The sequence below is a fragment of the Poeciliopsis prolifica genome, unplaced genomic scaffold (genome assembly GCF_027474105.1).
Source record: "Poeciliopsis prolifica strain line A6 unplaced genomic scaffold, Auburn_PproV2 SCAFFOLD016, whole genome shotgun sequence".
Classification (NCBI taxonomy): Eukaryota; Metazoa; Chordata; class Actinopteri; order Cyprinodontiformes; family Poeciliidae; genus Poeciliopsis; species Poeciliopsis prolifica.
In genome coordinates this window covers 9,417,590-9,435,254 of record NW_026562391.1, presented here as the reverse complement: position 1 = coordinate 9,435,254, position 17,665 = coordinate 9,417,590, and the positions used below count along the sequence as shown (strand labels likewise).

General features: G+C 39.7%; 1 protein-coding gene across 1 annotated transcript; it reads right to left on the bottom strand.

Annotated features, from left to right (window-relative positions):
• Window positions 1-207: 207 nt before the first annotated feature.
• Window positions 208-11,111, bottom strand: p4hb (prolyl 4-hydroxylase, beta polypeptide). Its single transcript, XM_055041518.1, has 11 exons — window positions 10,771-11,111; window positions 8,539-8,745; window positions 7,355-7,488; window positions 7,085-7,222; window positions 5,199-5,303; window positions 4,989-5,114; window positions 4,027-4,227; window positions 3,673-3,793; window positions 2,916-3,097; window positions 2,435-2,542; window positions 208-1,416 (listed from the first exon to the last, which is right to left on the bottom strand). The coding sequence occupies exons 1-11, from the start codon at window positions 10,907-10,909 to the stop codon at window positions 1,348-1,350; spliced, it is 1,530 nt and encodes a 509-aa protein (XP_054897493.1). The 5' UTR covers window positions 10,910-11,111; the 3' UTR covers window positions 208-1,347.
• Window positions 11,112-17,665: the final 6,554 nt, after the last annotated feature.

The following is a 17,665-nucleotide window of genomic DNA, read 5'->3' as shown; positions in this document are numbered from 1 at the left end:
TTTTTATTGGCCACCATTTCACATTTTCCACATTAATTTGAATATGATGGAATGGTTTGTTAGTCCCCTCCCCCTCCCAACGCTGGTTGACAAACACACCCGTCCCCCACTCTACTCGACCCCCTTTATGCCCAAACAGACACGTTTACGTTCTCTCAGACAAGCAAACATTCTCCACACGGCACAATGGCAACTATGGGTGCCGAGTAGAGCCAAAAGAGAAGCAGGAGACTGCAGTGTGGGTAAGGGGCGGGGCTGTGCACCTGTTCCCTCCCCACTTCAAATACAAGCCGACAATCAGACTAAACTGCGCCCATCTGTCTGCTTCAGTAACCACAGTGAATCTCCAATTAGGCATGAATGGAGTGCGACCCATCAGAACCGGCTCTGGTCACCCTGCAGGTCTGAGAGGATGAGTAAGGGCCACCTCGCCCCCAACAGCGCCAACGGCCCGGCAACAGTTGGGCACGGTGGTACAATAAGAATAAGTCCTAAATTAAAAATAAAAAACACAAATACCCCCAAAGTGAATGCAATTAAATAAGAGATTTTACTCAAACGTTAACTGTTCCTGTTAGGCAAAAATAAGTCAGTAGATATGCTGACATGAGGAGAGAGAACTGAAATATGTGGGAATGAAGAAATGGCACCCAACCCCTGTTGGAAGATAGAAAATGACTGGTATCAGCTACAGATGTGAGGGGGTGGGGTCCTCTGTGTGCTACACTGAGTTTACTTAAAAAAATAGATATAAAAAAAAAATAATAAAAATTAAGGATGGCCCCTTGTCCCCTGAGACAGTCCTTACAAAACCCAATGGTCCTCTAGATTTCTTTAAGAGGGAGAACACTGGCAGCCCCCAAACTTTCAGCTTGCAGATCATTTCATTCAGCTCAAACCAACACTGAACAAAGGATTTAGTCATTTTACAGATGGGAGTCATAAACTTGTTGGGAAAAATTAGTATTTCAAAAACTGGGCATCAGTGCCATTTTTTGTTCTTACATCATTTGGTCAAAAATATACAAGGCTGTGATGAGGAGCCTCGTACACAAGGCATTGGGGTCACTGTCCCAAGGATCCCGCAAGAGGAACGAGACCAGTCTGGGCAGAACGTGCCAAATTAAAGATTTAGATGGTTCACACCAAAAAACTGCCGAACCTTGGATGATCAGACTGGTTGGTTCTCAGGCTAGCTTTACTGAAGGACAGTTTAAGGTGGACTGTTAATGTTCACAGGACAGGGAAGGTCCACAAGGAAGCAAAGGTGGTGGTGACTGGTTGGAAAGGTTGGGGTGGGTCTCCTCTCGCCCTCTCTCTCTCTCTCTCTCTCTCTTCCTGCAGCTCTTACAACTCGTCGTGTCCTTCATCGTCGCCGCCATCCTCGCCATCTGAATCATCCACATCTTCCAAGTCCTGAGTGTGAACAACAGTGGTCAAAACACTGGCAACTTTATGCAAACACATGCCTGTTTAAATATAGTGGTTGCCTGAAGTGAAGGTTAAAACCCTTACAGAGCAACTTTAAAAGAAATTTACAGAAAATTTGACTTCTATTCATTCCTGCACTACAGCATTTTGAGGTAATAAAGCCATCCTTTACAGATCCTGAAAACTGCATAATGTTTGTGCAATGAAATGGTCTCATCGTCTAAATGCTCAAGGCAGTACAAGCTACACAATGAGTAGGTATTTGTAGGAAAGTGACGAAAGTGAAAAGAAATTGCAGCAACTACAAAACATTTTTTGTAACCCCCAACCATTCCAGTTGAAGCTGAACGAGGCACGTGCAGCTCCATCAGGAGGATCAGGTCTCCTAGTGACAGCTGACCGGACAGCTGCATCAGACCTCTAAGAAAGGGGATCTGGGGTGGGCTTGTTGTGAGACAGGCAGGTGTTAATACGGAGGAACCCCCCACCCACCAACTGTACAAATGTTTACACGACTGTCCCACTGTGGCATAGAGTGAACTTTAGAGTTGAGTTAATCAGTTTGCATCTCTAACCAAGTAAGCTGCTGATCGTAAAGTTTAGAGGTTGCCAACCTCGAAACAATCGCAAGATGTAATTTTGTCTTTGTTGTTCTTCAACTCCCAGATAAAGTGGCTTAAACTAATGCAGTCAATCTACATTTATATACATTCATTGTCTGTATGACAAGACATTTCAAAGTGAAATAAACTGGGAAGAGATGGATTTTTGCAAAGTTTATGCACCGGCTTTGCCTCATTCAACCATTTATGAAACTTTAAAACTACAAATTGAAAGCGTCAATTAAGCGATTATAGCTAGAGGCTAAACTGTCCACCTTAATCTATTTAGTTGAGTGCAAAAACAAAGGGTAATTTTGGTTTTTAAATAAAAAGGTTGAAAGTTTTTCATCAACTATTTCTCATGAAGCTCAGGATGTGCTTTAGTAAGCTCACAAACTCACATCTGAATCGACGTCGTCGTCTCCTGCAGGAGCGCCTCCATCTTTACCACCGCTCTCCAAGAACTTTGTGAAGCCCTCCAGCGTTCTCTCTCCATTATAATCAATCACCTTTTGACCACAAGTAGTAAAAGCACATCAATCAGGTCAGAAATGCAGTGGAAACATGAAGCCATGTGGCTCAAAGTTTGAAATTTCATAATGTTTGGCTAGATGTTTATCATACAACTGTAAATCAACATATTTTATAGAGCCATCCTTAGATTTCCAATACTATAAAACTTCTTAAACACTTTGCTTCACTGCACAACATAAAAAGAGACAGTTGTATTACAACATGAGGCTGCAGAGCTTTCCCCATCGTTTACAAGTGAGTAAATAAATGGCTTCAACATGCTGAGGATCTACAGGTGCATCGCAAATTAAACGTTTAAAGCAAATTTATGTCAGTAACAGAGATTCATGCAAGTTATGGAAGGATTACCTCACGATCCTCTCCTGCAGGGAAGAACTTTAGTGTAGGGAAGCTGTGGACTTTGACCTCTTCGATCTCGTTGGCCGTGGAGTCCATCTTGGCCACGATGATGTCACTGCTGTCCTTGTACTTCTCTCCCAGCTGCTCCCAGATGGGAGCCAGCTGTTTGCAGTGCCCACACCAAGGAGCATCTGGAACACAGCGCCATGTTTCTTTAGTATCATTTTCAATGTTACTGCAGTATTGAAGGTAGCAGATTAAGAGAAACCCAAGTATACAATTTCTGCATGTTAATTGAGGTTCCAAATATGTTGTAAAGTGAAAAACCTCAACTTCACTCTGCCAGAAATTTGCCACCTGTTCACCACCAGTCAGAAAATATAAGCTTTTCCCCGGCTGTGCCTTACTGGCCATCGGCTGCATTTCAACAGCCAGACGTGGAAAACGATCCCAAAAATAAAACCCATTTGGACTGGGATGGGTATAAAATACTCCTGCCACTATATTTATCTTTGCAGCATTAGAGCCTGGCAACACATTAATTGGCAGGAAGTGGAGCTGATGGGACATAAAGAGCACCTGAAGTCAGCCCTTAGATATTTGAGACGGGCTTACAAAGAATTAAAGTTTCAGACTGAAGATGAATGTCTGATCATTTGCCTTTGAGGAATTAGGTTTTAATAATTCCTCAAAAGCAATTTTATGTTTAGTGAAAACATAAAAATAAAAGGCCAAAAATAGGCAAAAAAGCAAAATGATTTCTTACAGAATTCAATAAAGACGTTCTTAGTAGGGTTGAATGCAACCTCCTCGAAGTTTTTGCCCACCAAAACCTTGACAGGGTTCTTGTCCCAGTCTTCAGGAATGTCCTGGCTCATGAGGTGGGCCTGCAAAACGGTTGAGTAAAGTAAAACAGACAGCAGTTAGTTTTGGTTGCATTTTGGCACCAACTAGAATACAATTTCAACAAAGTAAGACATGCCCTCTTAATAGAAGTGGTGCATACAGTGTGGCTAGAATTGTTCACACTATGCTACATATTTATAGCAGTTAAAATGAGCCTTTAGATGGTAAACTATCTATAGCCGCTGCTGCTATAAGCAGCCTCTCAGGGCTTCACCTTTAGTTTGCCCTGAACAAACTGCATGCAGAACTCGGTGATGCTCTCTGCTGTGATGTCGCTGCTCTCAGGCTTGTACTTGGTCATCTCGTCCTCCAGCGTGATGAGGCGGATGGCGGGGCAGTCCTCTTTCTTCAGGCCGAAGAACTCCAGGATGCGCTGGTTGTCGTCGATGTCGCTGTCGATGAATATGAACAGGATCTGGACACAGAGTCAGGAGATAAACGTCTGACTTTTTTTATGGAAAACTTACAATAGTTTAATATTTTTAAAAGGTCCAAGTAATGACAAGTTATTTCATTAAGCTTACCCATGAGGTTAAATAAATGCAAGTTCTCGTGAAGAGGCTGCCATTTTATACAATTCTAGATAACCTGGCAACAAGACAAGGCTGTTGCATCATTTGCCTGTTTAAGAGCCACACAAATCAAGATAAAATTCAAGTCAAGCCTAATAAAGACAACTGTCATTTAACTTAAAATTAAATACAACCATCACCCCCGCTTCTGGAATATATTGTTTTTGCAGTAAAACAAACATTTTTTATTATTTTATTTATTACCCAAATGTACTACAATAGCCCTGCTTTGATCAAATTTGCATCATAGGTAAAGCGTATAGATTAAACTCCCTCTGACAGCATCTGCTAACGTTCGGCTTGTGGTTTTGTTAACCAAATTGCTCAGCAATATTAAATTGCACAGGATTCATGCTTACAGTGCATTTCTCCAAGCAAGTGTCCAAGAGGCAATTTAATACATTTTCTCAGCGAGAATGAAAAGAAAACCTGAATGCATTTAAGACCCGAATATGAGGTTTTTAAAAGACACCGAAGATTAAAAACCAGCTATTGCAATTTATTGAATATTCAAAATAAATCTGTTGCTTTATGGAAACAGTTCACCACTGTCGAGTCTATAACTTTCAGTAACTTCAGTTGGTTGTCCTGAGGGTTGACCTACCTGACCCTTGAATCCCTCAGCAGCTTTCTTAAAGTGGTCCATTTTGTCCTGGAAGTCAGAAGCTGCTTTGGGCAGGAACATGAGGATGTGGGACTTTATGTCTCCGCCAAAGATTTTTGGGGCGGTCTGCGACGGGGAAAGATGAACGTATTAATACATTAAAAGTGTATCAATAGTATGAAGGGAGAACTGTCTTGGGTTTAATTTTACCTGCTCTGTGAACTCAATGACCAGCGGCAGCTGGTTGGCCTTAACAAAAGCCAAGAGCTTCTCCTTCGTCAGCTTTCCATCAAAGGTATTGCGACCTTCATCGAACTGTCAAGAAAACATGGAAACACTGAGACGCAAATATTAACCACCTGGTGTCCCAGCTAATCTGCCTGTGAACCATCAAACTGCTCTAAAATCATCCAACTCTCTGCAGACCAAACAGACCATTTAATGGGCATCAAGAATAGCAGCTGTAGCTCTCTGCCAAGTAGCTCTTGCTGGCACACAATAGCAGAGGATAACCTTCTAAGCACTGAAACCTAAAACCAAATCCCAGTTGTAATAAACAAGCTAAAATTCACCGACTGTTTATTGAGCTGATCCCCTACTTTAGGAGGGTTCACCAACTGCAACCTTCGGATTAAAGTAAATTTACCAGCATGAATCGCTGGCCGCTCAGCAGCGGCAGAAGGTGAAAGCACCAGTGCAAGTCCTAACATGAGAAATCATCATCAGCACGATGATCCAAAGTTAAGCCATAATCAAAATAAAGGCTTGAAATATTTCACAGTGTAATCTTTAATACACCTTTTACTTTCTGAATTTGAAAGTTCAAAAACTGCCACAAATTTTGAAATTTGAGACACACCTGTAGAGTGCAGCTCAATTTCCTAAATACACTTTGTCACAGCCTTTTATTCAAATTATGATCAGCCAGAGCTCACCATAAAATGTCCTGGTTAGAGAACACGGTGTTATGCTAATCTTGGGTATCTTTTCATAATATTGAAAACTTGTGTGCTCTGCAAGATATCTTGTAGACCAAATGAAAAGCATTCATATAGTAAAGAATAGACTCATGAGCTACGCTATGGTCCCCAAAAAGCTTAAGACAATAAGTTTTTTTTTTCAACAGCATTTGGAAAAACACAGATGTTTGATTACTTCCTTTCCGTAACTGATCCTTTGTACTTTGACCCAATCTGACAAATCGCAATCTCACACAAGTTGATTGTTCTGCTGATAAAAGGACTTCAAGCCCTGGCATATCAGGACAAAAGCACTAGGTGCAGCCTATTGAATGAGCTGGAATAGTAGATTCACTTTATAGTTTAGCTACAATTAAAGCAAAGTGAGAAGGTAAGACAATCGATGAATAGTTTTCTTTCTCACTTTTGCATGAATTACCAACGTCTCATCCCTACCAAAAAAAGAAGAAGACGACGAAAAAAAAAAGAAATTAAAACCTCTACATGTGTATAGCGTACACAGTGTTTTGTTTTTCCCCACCAAATCTCTGGATGGCTTCATGGTCTTAAAGATTTAAGTTTGTCATCTTAAAAACTGGAGCCACTTTTAACATGGCAAGTTGGTCACTTTATACCAACAGACTGGGATGATCAGTGGTCATTAAACCAGTTTAAGGTTTAATGACTAAGCAACTTCAAAATAATAAAACTCTGATAAAAGGACATGGTATTTAAGTCAATAAATTCATTAGTCAATGGAGAGTGGTGCTTGGAAAGGCAGACCATTCCCTAATACAGCAAATAGCTCAATACCGCCAAGTCATTCATTAGTTGGGTCAAGCAACATAACCCAACATCCAATACGTTGAATGACCTCAGAGGAACTAGGATTAGCAACAGACATTTGACACTTCGTCTGCAGCATCAAATTCCTGAAGGTGTAGATCAAACACCAGCAGGGCACCTTCAGCGGCTAGATCACCATTTCACATGCCTCTATTACATAACCAAAAACGATAACCTACATTTAGTAAACCTCAACTTGACCTGAAACACTTTTAGAGGCTGCATTTTAGATATTTTGTAAAATCAGATCAAATGGTTTAATGCACCGCTCAATTTTAAATAGAAAGTCACCTTTTTGAAGAGGATGACGCCATCTTTGGACACCTCAAACTTTGAGTAAATTTCATCACTGGAGGTGATGGCGAAGGGAACATCATCCATGGCTTCAGCTGCTTTTTCCAAGGCTTTGGCATCAGCAGACTCAGCATCCTTTAAACAAAGAAAACAGAAGCATTCAGCAAATTTTGTACTAGTCTTAAAGAAGGGCTGAACCTATATTATGGGCCTTCTGATGGGCTTAAAAGGAAGATTAGGGCAAATACTTCCATTCTGTAAACTCACCTTAAAGAATCCAATGACTGCCACCTCATTGTCAGCAATCAGGGACTCTGCTGCAGTGACCTCAGTCAGGGTGGCAACAGCAGGCCCTGTGCGCTTCTTCAGCCAGTTGACGATGTCATCTGCCTGCCTGCCAGCTGCCAAAAAATAAAGATATCATCAATAAGTGTGTAAGAAGCTGGCTCAGACAGATACAGTGACTCTGAAATTATGGCACCTAAATGAAGCAGAGTTTCTAATGTGGGTAAACGATCTTATGAAAAGAACGATCTGAATGCTTGTGAGAACACTTCAGTGGCTTTGACAGTGAAAATGACAGCAGAAACCTCTGCAATTTTTAGCGAAAACTCCAAAGTGCTTCAAGCGGAAATGAAGTTTGTTTTCAACCCCAAATTTAAATGGATCTTCATTTCGTGTTTAAATTTGTTAAAAATGGGGCTGATTGTTTATGACGATCGTTTTCATCCCCAAACTGTTGAGTGTTTTGATGAGGGGAAAAAAAAAAAAAAGAAGTGAGGAATTTATAAAAATTTTATCTGAAATTGCACCGATGTTATTAATCTAAACTTCGATGTCTCACTAATGAACAAAACGGATGCTGCAACAAAGCAGCAATTTCTCAGACACAGTGCCTGCGGTGCTGGTTGAGCTGCATGTGGGAGGCGGTAGAGTCAGAAAAACTAAATCCAACCCATAGTAGTCACTTCCACAAAACCACTTCCAAGCCTCCTCCCTTCCCCCTCCTTCTCCTAAAGGAGTCAGACACGAGCCGGCTGAAGAGGCGACGTGAAGAAATGCACATAGGTCTGCCCCGACTCAGCTTCAGCATGAGGGGAACGTGCTGGGGAAGCCCGGCCCACCTGCACTCTGATGAAAGCTGATTGGTCGGTTTACTTTTTGATGCTGTTGTGCAGGTCAAATTGCCAGAGGGAACAGAGTCTGCAAGCCTGGCTTTGAAGCATTCAGGATCATATTTTCAGATCATTTCACAGCATAATACTTCTTGTTCTGAGAAGAGCTACTCAAAAATCACGACATGTTATCACTGCTGAAATTAGTCAAGTCGTGATCAAGATAAATTACTGTAAAATCTGCAAGCAATTAAGATCCAGATGGATTATCTACAAATACCAGGTCGATATGGATGAGTAGGTTCCCAGTGAGTGCACTGTAACTGCATCACTCACCAGAGTACTCCTTGGGAGACTCCTTCTCTCCACCCTTGAAGAACTTGATGGTGGGATATCCCCGAACGCCGTACTCCTGAGCGAGCTCGCTTTCTTCAGTGGCGTCCACTTTGCCGAGACGGATTTCTGAGCCCTCGGCCTTCAGCATGCCGGCAGCCTTGGCGTACTCTGGAGCCAGGGCCTTGCAGTGGCCACACCATGGTGCATCTGTGGAGAGCAAGCAAGAGGATTTCATGGGTCGTTGCAGCAAAATATTGATTCAGGAGAATTCAACTGTAAGGAGTGGTAAAGCAGAGAACGATAAAGGTAGCTAAACAGAGTTTTGATTTAAAAACAAAATAAACTGTACATGCGCTTCATAAGTAAATAAACTTTGATGCATTGTCTTGCCGACATACATTTAGGGAAAGTTTTTGTTTTTTTTAACAACCAGAAATAAATGTTGTATGAGAACTGACAGAAGGAATTTCTGTTGCTTTTGAAGAATGAAAGGCAACGCTTCATCTCAGACGCATGTGGATGTCAGACGAGTACAATTTTAAAATGTTTTACAAACAAGTGGCAAGAACGTTAATTGATTAAAGAAAATCTCTTTTTAAACAGAAAAGCTAGTTTGTCTAATTTTTCTATGCAATATTTGTACAGAACGCTACATGATAATGATGCATTGTATGAGGTCTTTTCCTTACATGGTTATTTTATCATATGTTTTTGACTCGAGAGAAAGCATTCAATTTGCTTTCTTTTGAGTCAGGCGTCTTTTCTTGATGAGATTCTTTGTAACAAAAAAACCAAGCAGAAATTATGCATTAGGCAAATATCAATTCTTGTAAACTAACTTTTTTTTTAAGGGTTGTGCTAGTTTTCACCTCAGGACAATACATTTATTAGGAGCAGAGGCAATAATGACTCATCTTTCCATATACTTGTTCGGTATCCAAACTGTAGGAATCCTACATTTCACTGACACTTCCTCCTCTCCACCAGTGTTGTGTTTTAGTTTCCACATCGGCATGCCTTTAGTGAGGCAGAAATATTTCAATTTATTTATTTTACTTTTGACAGTCCTTGTTGAGGAAATGCACACAATATATTTCAAACTTTCCAGTGAGGAATTACCAAAGAGCATCTACTCCGTCTTAATTATGTGCTGCAGGTTAATTCAGGTCAGACTCTAAACTGCAAAGTGAATCTACTATTCCAGCTCATTCAAACTACATGTTGAATCTTGCTCAACAGATTATTGAAAGAAAGAGGATGGATATAGAACCTATGATGAGTTTAAATATATCATTTCGAGGCCATCTTTGCACAGTCCAAGCAGATGGCAAGCCCATCAGAAGTGACACGTCTAATTAAGTCGAAAGCCTTGCATCACTTGTCAGTGAGCACAACTTCCTTGTCCGAGTCCAGTCAACGTAAACGTGCACGCATACATGAACTTTTGTAAAGTACACGTCAACCTAGCTGCACAGCGCAGCTCGTGATCCCCGCCCAGCTGAGGACGTACGTGGGCGCTGAGTCTGCTTCTCCCCCGGTGCTCATTGGTCGGTGTCAGCCCACGGCCCCGCGTGACTGGTCCACACCGCTGTCACACAAGCCGTGGAGCAGGTCCCAACAATCTGACAAAAGTGTAGCGGGATGGGCCCGGATGGCCCGTCAGGATTTGGTGTTAAGCGTCCAAGAACTGACCTGGTTCCACGCAGATTCAACAGCGTTCTCGCTCATTTAACTGCGGTGTTTGTGATCCGTGAAGGGGTTACGAAATCTGAAAGTCCTTGTGCGAAAGCCACAGCCTTCAATCGAAACTTACAGCTCTTTTCTCATCAACTCAAGGCGTTCATAATAAAGAGGCAGCCAACAAGGATATCCCACGAACAAAGTTGATTTCAACATAAACTGCTAGAACAAAGTTAGCAGTTCATTTTATCTACTACAAAAACAAAACGCTAACGGTTTTTTTTTGTATATTTGATGCTAGCTTGTCAGATTGAACCAGACCGCCTGCAAAATAAAGAGAGCATACCATCTGAAATGCAATGTCTCGTTTTGTTTTTCCCCAAAAAGTTTAAAAAGCAGTTAGCCAAGTAAGCTAACTGATGCAGAATTGATCAAAACATACGCGCCTTGTGTGTTAGCGGTTCCCATCTGCAACCTAAAACCTGGAAGTTTAACGCCAACATTAACAGCGAAAAGTGCGGCTAGTGTCGGCTAGCAGCCCGGGATACTCACAGAACTCAACCAGGAGGTTGGGATGAGCCAGGAGAGCCTCGTCGAAGTTACTTTTCTTCAGCACCAAGACATCTTCTTCTTCTGCGATTTCAGCCCTGCTGGCAACGGCCAGTGTACACAACAGCCAAAACTTAAACATAGTTACCGTCGAGTTTTCTTCTTGAATACAGAGACGAGAGCTGCGGACGCAATTGGTTGCGAGTTCGTAGATGAATTCGTATCAATTCGTGAGTTTTTGTTTTCTTGTTTAGGGTTGGGAGAGTAGCTGGTATTTTTTTTGTGTCTACCGCTACTAACGTGGCAGTGCACGCAGAAAACCGGAGGGGTCAACTGCAGTGCGCATGCGCATTTATGGGGCCGAAAGCAGTTCGTGTTGAAATGTGACTGGACCGCAGCGGGCTGCACCTGGAAGTGAAACCGAGGCTTCACGAAACGCTGCAGCCGAGAAGAAAACACAGCCGCTGTGAGCGTGTGATGACGCTTAATCAAAACATTCACCGCATTTAGTTATTATTCAAACATAATATTTCAATAGTTCGCTTTTTTGTTACTTTATTTATACAGCTTGCAGATAAAAGATAAATAAAATAAATAAATAAAAAATACGACAAGTCCCGATCTATTTTTCTTTTCAGTCTGGGTTTCTTTCTCTCAAAAAATACATTAAATACCTTTTAGGGTGTTTTTCTTTTCAGATTTGTTCGATCATTTGTTCCTGGTCTTTCCCAGGAACAAATTATGTTTTTTAAGGTCAGATTTATAAGTAAGGGGTGGTCTAATTACAGATTTATTTCACTCTATTATATCATTATCTAAAAGTTTAATTCTATTTAATTAGGGAAACATACATTTACATTTATAAGCTGTTGTTATTGTTATTATTATTATTTTTATTTTTTTATTTTTTTATTATTTGGCACAATGAAAGGGACTCCCAAGGACCTTTAAGCCAAAACTTACCACAGTGCGGAGCAAGTCATGAAAAAAAGAGAAGTGTCAGGAGAAACGATGACGTGGGACAGCTTAAACCTAAAGCAAAGAAGCAGTGTCTGAAATCGATTATATCGATGGTTTGGTCCAAATGGTTTTCTACTTGGATCCGCTTCCTTTGAGGATGTCTCCAACCGGCACTCACTGAGAGTGTCTGTAATCAGAACTGTAATAATAATAATAATAATAATAATAATAATAATAATAATAATGAGGAACTGGGTTCTGGTCTAAGAAAGGAATTCAAATAATCTGTTTCATTACTTAGATTAATTATCATCCTCCAGCTGATCATTTTCTGCATGTAATGTTGTTAGCTAATAAGTCGCTGGGAATTACCTTACAGGTGCAATGAACAGTGTTGTGCATGTAATCTTTGTTATCTCTTTTTCAGTTAAATAAAAAGTTGTTTGACTGAGAGGTAATGGCATAAACAAACAAAACCATAATTTAATTGGAAGATGGGGAGGATTTTTTATTTTTTTTTTGTAGATTCTTTCTCTCAAAGTTTAGGTGAACTCGTGAAAAATATTGCAGACCTCTCCAACTTTTGTAAGTGGGAAAACCTGGAAAAAAATCAACAGTGTATCAAATACTTATTACAGATAATTTCAATATATTTTATAAAAACATGAGCAGTGTGGTGTACATTTAGATTCAGTCCACCTTAAATTAGATCTTAACCAATTGACATAGAAGTCAAATACTGAGCAAACAAAGTTAATCTGTGTGTAACTTAATCTCAGTAAATGTAGTTTTTCTGGGTGGTGCAAAGCTGCTCGATGATTACTTGAAAGACTCTCCCCATCGTTGCAATACAAGATAGTTCTGATACATATTGACTGAAATATTTTATTAACTGGTTCAGGACACAAACACAGACACAAAAGGAACACATTTTATGTCAAATGGTTACCATATAGCCAAGGAAAAATACAAGAGAATCAAATATTACAAAGAAAAGCTATGGAGAAATTAGGGCAGCATATTTGCACCGCACTCCCATTTAACTTATGCAATGAGAGTATTTACACTATTTCCTAATTCTGGGATTTTTGTTTAGTTAAAACAAGGAAACAGTACAGAGGCATCTGGAGACATTTTATTTTGTGTGTCCAAAAAACAAAGTCTAAGTGATGAGTTACTTTACTAAGTTTTAAAAATATTACCAAACTGCATTTGTATCTTGTATCACCACAAAACATTTTCTCAACATTTTTTGTGCAGAAGACTTAAAAATGTTGCCAAGTGTTCACAGGAGACTCTTTCACTAATTCATAATATCAAGGAACACATACGTTACCCGGGAAAATTTACACAAATGACACATTTTTGTAAAATCCAAACTAATAACAGACTAAACCTGCACTTCTAATTGCCGTTAGAAGTGACAATTGATAAATATTCGAGAGGAAGGTTTAAAGACATTTGCCGCACAGTTTAAAAAAACAGTGCACGTGTGTGCAGCGCAACAGAGGAGTGGCTATAGCGGGAAATTTTGAAGTTGTTCAGCCGGTAATGTTAGAGACTAGATCCAGAAATACCTCTACAGGAAACCTGTATGAAAACAAGCATTTCAGGTAACTGGTGAGGCCATTCAGTCACTGTGAAGAGCAACAGCTAAACAGTGGGTCGAATGCACACAGATACATTCAATCAATTTCATTTTCTAAAATTAAAGAAGCTCGTGGAAAGTGTAACATTTTGTGAGTTGCCAGTTTAAACAAGGTATTTGTCCAGATAACGAGCCAGTGACAAGTTACAGTTCCTTGCTAATTTTGGCCTGTTAATGATACATTTTAACCTTTTGATAACAGAATTATTCTTGATGTTACTGGGCTCTTTGTCTTGTTGGAGCACTAAATTGTGTCCTATTTAGTGTCAACCTTAGCTTGATTACTCTGACAGCTCAATTTTGATCTGATCTCTCTATAAAGCTGACTGCTCGTACTAAAAGCACTAAGTTTATCAGCAGCTTACTAAAGTAGATTTATCAAAATATCATTGGGAGTGCATGTATATATTTGAGCCAGTTATTTGTTGTTTTCGGGTTTTCTTTTTAAGTATTCCACTCTGGAAAAAGCTGCATTTCAAAGGATGATCACAAGAAAGTCAGTGTAAATGACTTCATCGCCATCATCTGTAAATACACTCTTGAATCTGTGTGGCATAGATTTGTATCACAGTGAATTATGGCGTACTGTTGCTTTACTGTCAATTTGAAACCTTGTGGGAGAAGGTTGATAATGACAGACGTTTCAAAATGTTGATGAAATAATCTTGTTTTTAGTGAATGAGATGGTGAGCAGCAGCAGGACAGGGCAGCAGAGAACAATATATTCTTCTTAGATTCTAAAGTTCACATGACATGCCAACAAATATGACTGCTTTTGCCACAGAGTAGGTCACATTTTCCCAGAATTATAAGTGATTTCAGAGTTCAGAGTCCTGACAAGTAGTGACAAATACTGTTACCTCTACCAAATCAATAGTTCTCTGCACCAGACAGCAGAAAACAGCCTTTTTCCAATGAGTCACTGATGCAAGAGTCATTACAACTGTTTTGAGAATTGATAAACCTCTAATGTATTTTATGCTCAAGGGTGGACTTGGGAAAGAATAAATCACAAATGAAATCAGCATTCTACTATTTACAGTGACCTGTGTTCAGTTTAAAACAATAAATATCTACAAAATTTCATATTTGAAGTGAATGCTTTTGGCATTTTGCTGATTGCATCCCTTCACTTTTGGGCTTAACAAAAGTCTCCCAAAGTAATTTCTTGTTGTTTTGGTTTTATCAGGTGTTGATGAATACTGAGTCTTGCTGCGATGAATCTTCCACCTTATTGTCCTAACTGCATTAAGTTAGGACAATAACTTTTCCACAATCTCTGATTTGTTTGTTGATTATGCTATATAAAAAAAACAAACATGGAAATTCTTTTCAATCTTTTTTGAGGATGTTGTTTTAAAATGTTTTAATGCTTATATTGAGAGTCTGCAGATCTTTGTCCAACTCTGCTTTCAAATATAAATATAAATTTTTAAATGCACTTACTCACCTTGAATATTAGAATGATTGAAAAAAGAAAAGCTAAATGAAAGCTTAATCTCCCAGAAAGTCATTACTGTGTGATCTGGAAATATAACAATTAAATGACTCAACATATAACTCACTAATCTCTTGAAGCTTATTGTAGCCTTAGGACAATCTTGTGCTGAGAAAATCCAAACAGTCCTTGAACATTTTACCTACTTATATTGTGAAGGTCATCTACACTCGGTGCACATGACCGTGACATGTCTGCAATTAAAGATACTAATTCCATTAAATGAGAGAACCTACAGAAGAAAGCTAGGATGTTCTGTTTTTTAACATAATTTCTGAACAATATATTTTTTTGTACATTGTACAGAATTTTTAACATGTGACATCAGATTCAGTGCTTACAGATGGAATGATACAGTTGGTAAAGCTATAATAAACAAGAGCAGAACATTGTTTCTTTTATATTGTCTTTGCTACAAGGCTACATACCAATGACTTTCCGTCTCTTCAAAGATGAATTGAACATTAGGCTTTGTGAACAACTGGAGAAAAACCAGGTTTGACACGTTTTTAAAAGTGTTCACATTATTAGAAAACACAAGTTAAACAAGTTTGTTGTTTAACCTAATTAATAAAGCAGCTCATGCAGACAGGCCCTTGGTAACTCTGGAGGAGCTGCTAAAATGCACAGACCGACTGTATATTGTGGATGTGCAAATTTGGGCTGTATACAGAGGAATGGAAGAAACTCCAAAAATTCTCATTTGTAGTTCAGTATAGTTTCTCTGGACTGGAGAAACTGGAGAGCAGCTGCTGGCAGCATCATGACCTGGAGATGCTTTTCCCTCACAGGTACAGAGAAACTGAACAGAGATGATGCTTATGCATAAATACTGAAGAATATGTTGTCAATTGTACACAATAACTACACCCAGGATATACAGTTCCAGCTTTCTCCAGGATGTGAATACATTGTTACTTAGCTTTTTTTTTTTTTTTTTTTTTGCATACAAGTGTAGGGAAAGGAATGAAACTGTTAGTGTCCATTTAACAGGAGGTTTATTTATAAGCAGGATGGCTGCAAGGCAGGAGGACAGGATAATTGATGAGGACATGCTGGATGAATCATCCCTGACCTTCTATGTTTGTCCACTCAGATTCTACCTTTTGTGATTAAAGCCTCTGGGGCTTTAATAAAGGTGATAGCAGAGAAAGCAGGGAAAAAAGACGGATCTTCACTTTAAAGCAAGCAAAGGAACAATAATTGAGTTTAAGTTTGGTTGCTATGCTGTTACCATAAACCCCAGGGGTCAGTGAAGCCCTTCTGTGGATGTGACACAGGTTTTTAATGAATTACACAAATACCAACGGCAACAACATGTTCAAATTGATGGCCATGTTATATTTATTTCAGGATGAGCTGTTTATCATATGTTGAAAACAGTATGAGTCATTTCCACTGCATGGCAGAAACAATCACCTTTTAATAATAGAACAGAGAAGATAACCAGCCAGCAATGTTTGTGTTTGAGTCAACAGCCACATTCATATTACTGAGTTCATTTCATCCAGAGTTGTGGTTGAACTGCGCATTTAAATGCATATTTAAGGGCCTCTGCTTCGGTTTGTAAAACCAGCAGTGATGCAATGACAGAGTCTTCCTCTATTTGCTTCACAACCTCAACAAAATGTGTTGGGTAATTGCCTCAGCCGTTTACTCTGCCTCACTCTTCTCTACCAATCAGGCTTGGTTCAAGTGATAAAAGCCTCCACGAGCTCTTTGATGGACTGATGTCACACTGATGTTGCTACTGATATGTTTCCACCTCGGCTCAGTTGGATAGCAACAAGGTCCTGGGTTTGAATCCCTGCATGGTGTTTGCATATTTTCCATGTGAGTGTGTGGGTTGTGGAAACTCCAGTTCCCCCTTATACTGGTTGGGATAATTGGGACCTGCACATAGCAATGCATAGGGAGAGCATACAAGGTTAGGACTACAACATGCGGCGGACACTCAGTGCTTACAGAAGAGGTCTGAGCTGAATGTCAGAACTACAACATGGCAGAACTGTCTGTTCCTACTGAGGAGGACTGAGCCGTCCTTCAGAACTACTGGTGTTTTGGGCTTTTTATAACAGATTTTACCCAACCATTGTTACACATGTGATTAGAGTGGCCATTTAAAATGAAGCTTAATGAAAATTTCAAAATAAATGAATTAATTTTAACATAGTGAATGGTACAAGTCCATGTTAGTCAATATTCTTGTGATTCTCCACATGCTGCTTTGTAATTGTTTAGCTAAGCTTAGCATTGATGCTAATTTTTAGCATCAGAACGCTGGGTCCAAACCGACCGGCATACTTTGGCAAGTCCTGGTTAAATTTCTTCAGGAATTTTCTAGTTAATGATTAAAATTGTGTGTGTGTGTGTGTGTGTGTGTTTGTGTGTGTGTGGTGTGTGTGTGTGTGTGTGTGTGTGTGTGTGTGTGTGTGTGTGTGTGTGTATGTATGTATGGTTATTTGTCATGTGTCTCTGCTTTGCCCTGTGATAGACCGGGGACCTGTCCAGAGTGAACTCGACCTCTTCCAAGGATAAGTGGGTGTAGACAATGGATGGATGGAAGACAGATAAAGAAAACTGTTTCATCAGACTTGGGGATTTTATTGCTGAAACATATCTCATCTAAATGAATTTTTGTCTATTTACATGGTGCCAACCTACAATCAATGTTATTGCAGATGCATAAAAGACAAAACATGGTGCAGAAAACAGAGTTGATAAACACCTGATGTAGTGATGATGTGTACTTCTGGCTTTGAATTTTGGTAACTCATTCCTCTTTTGAACCT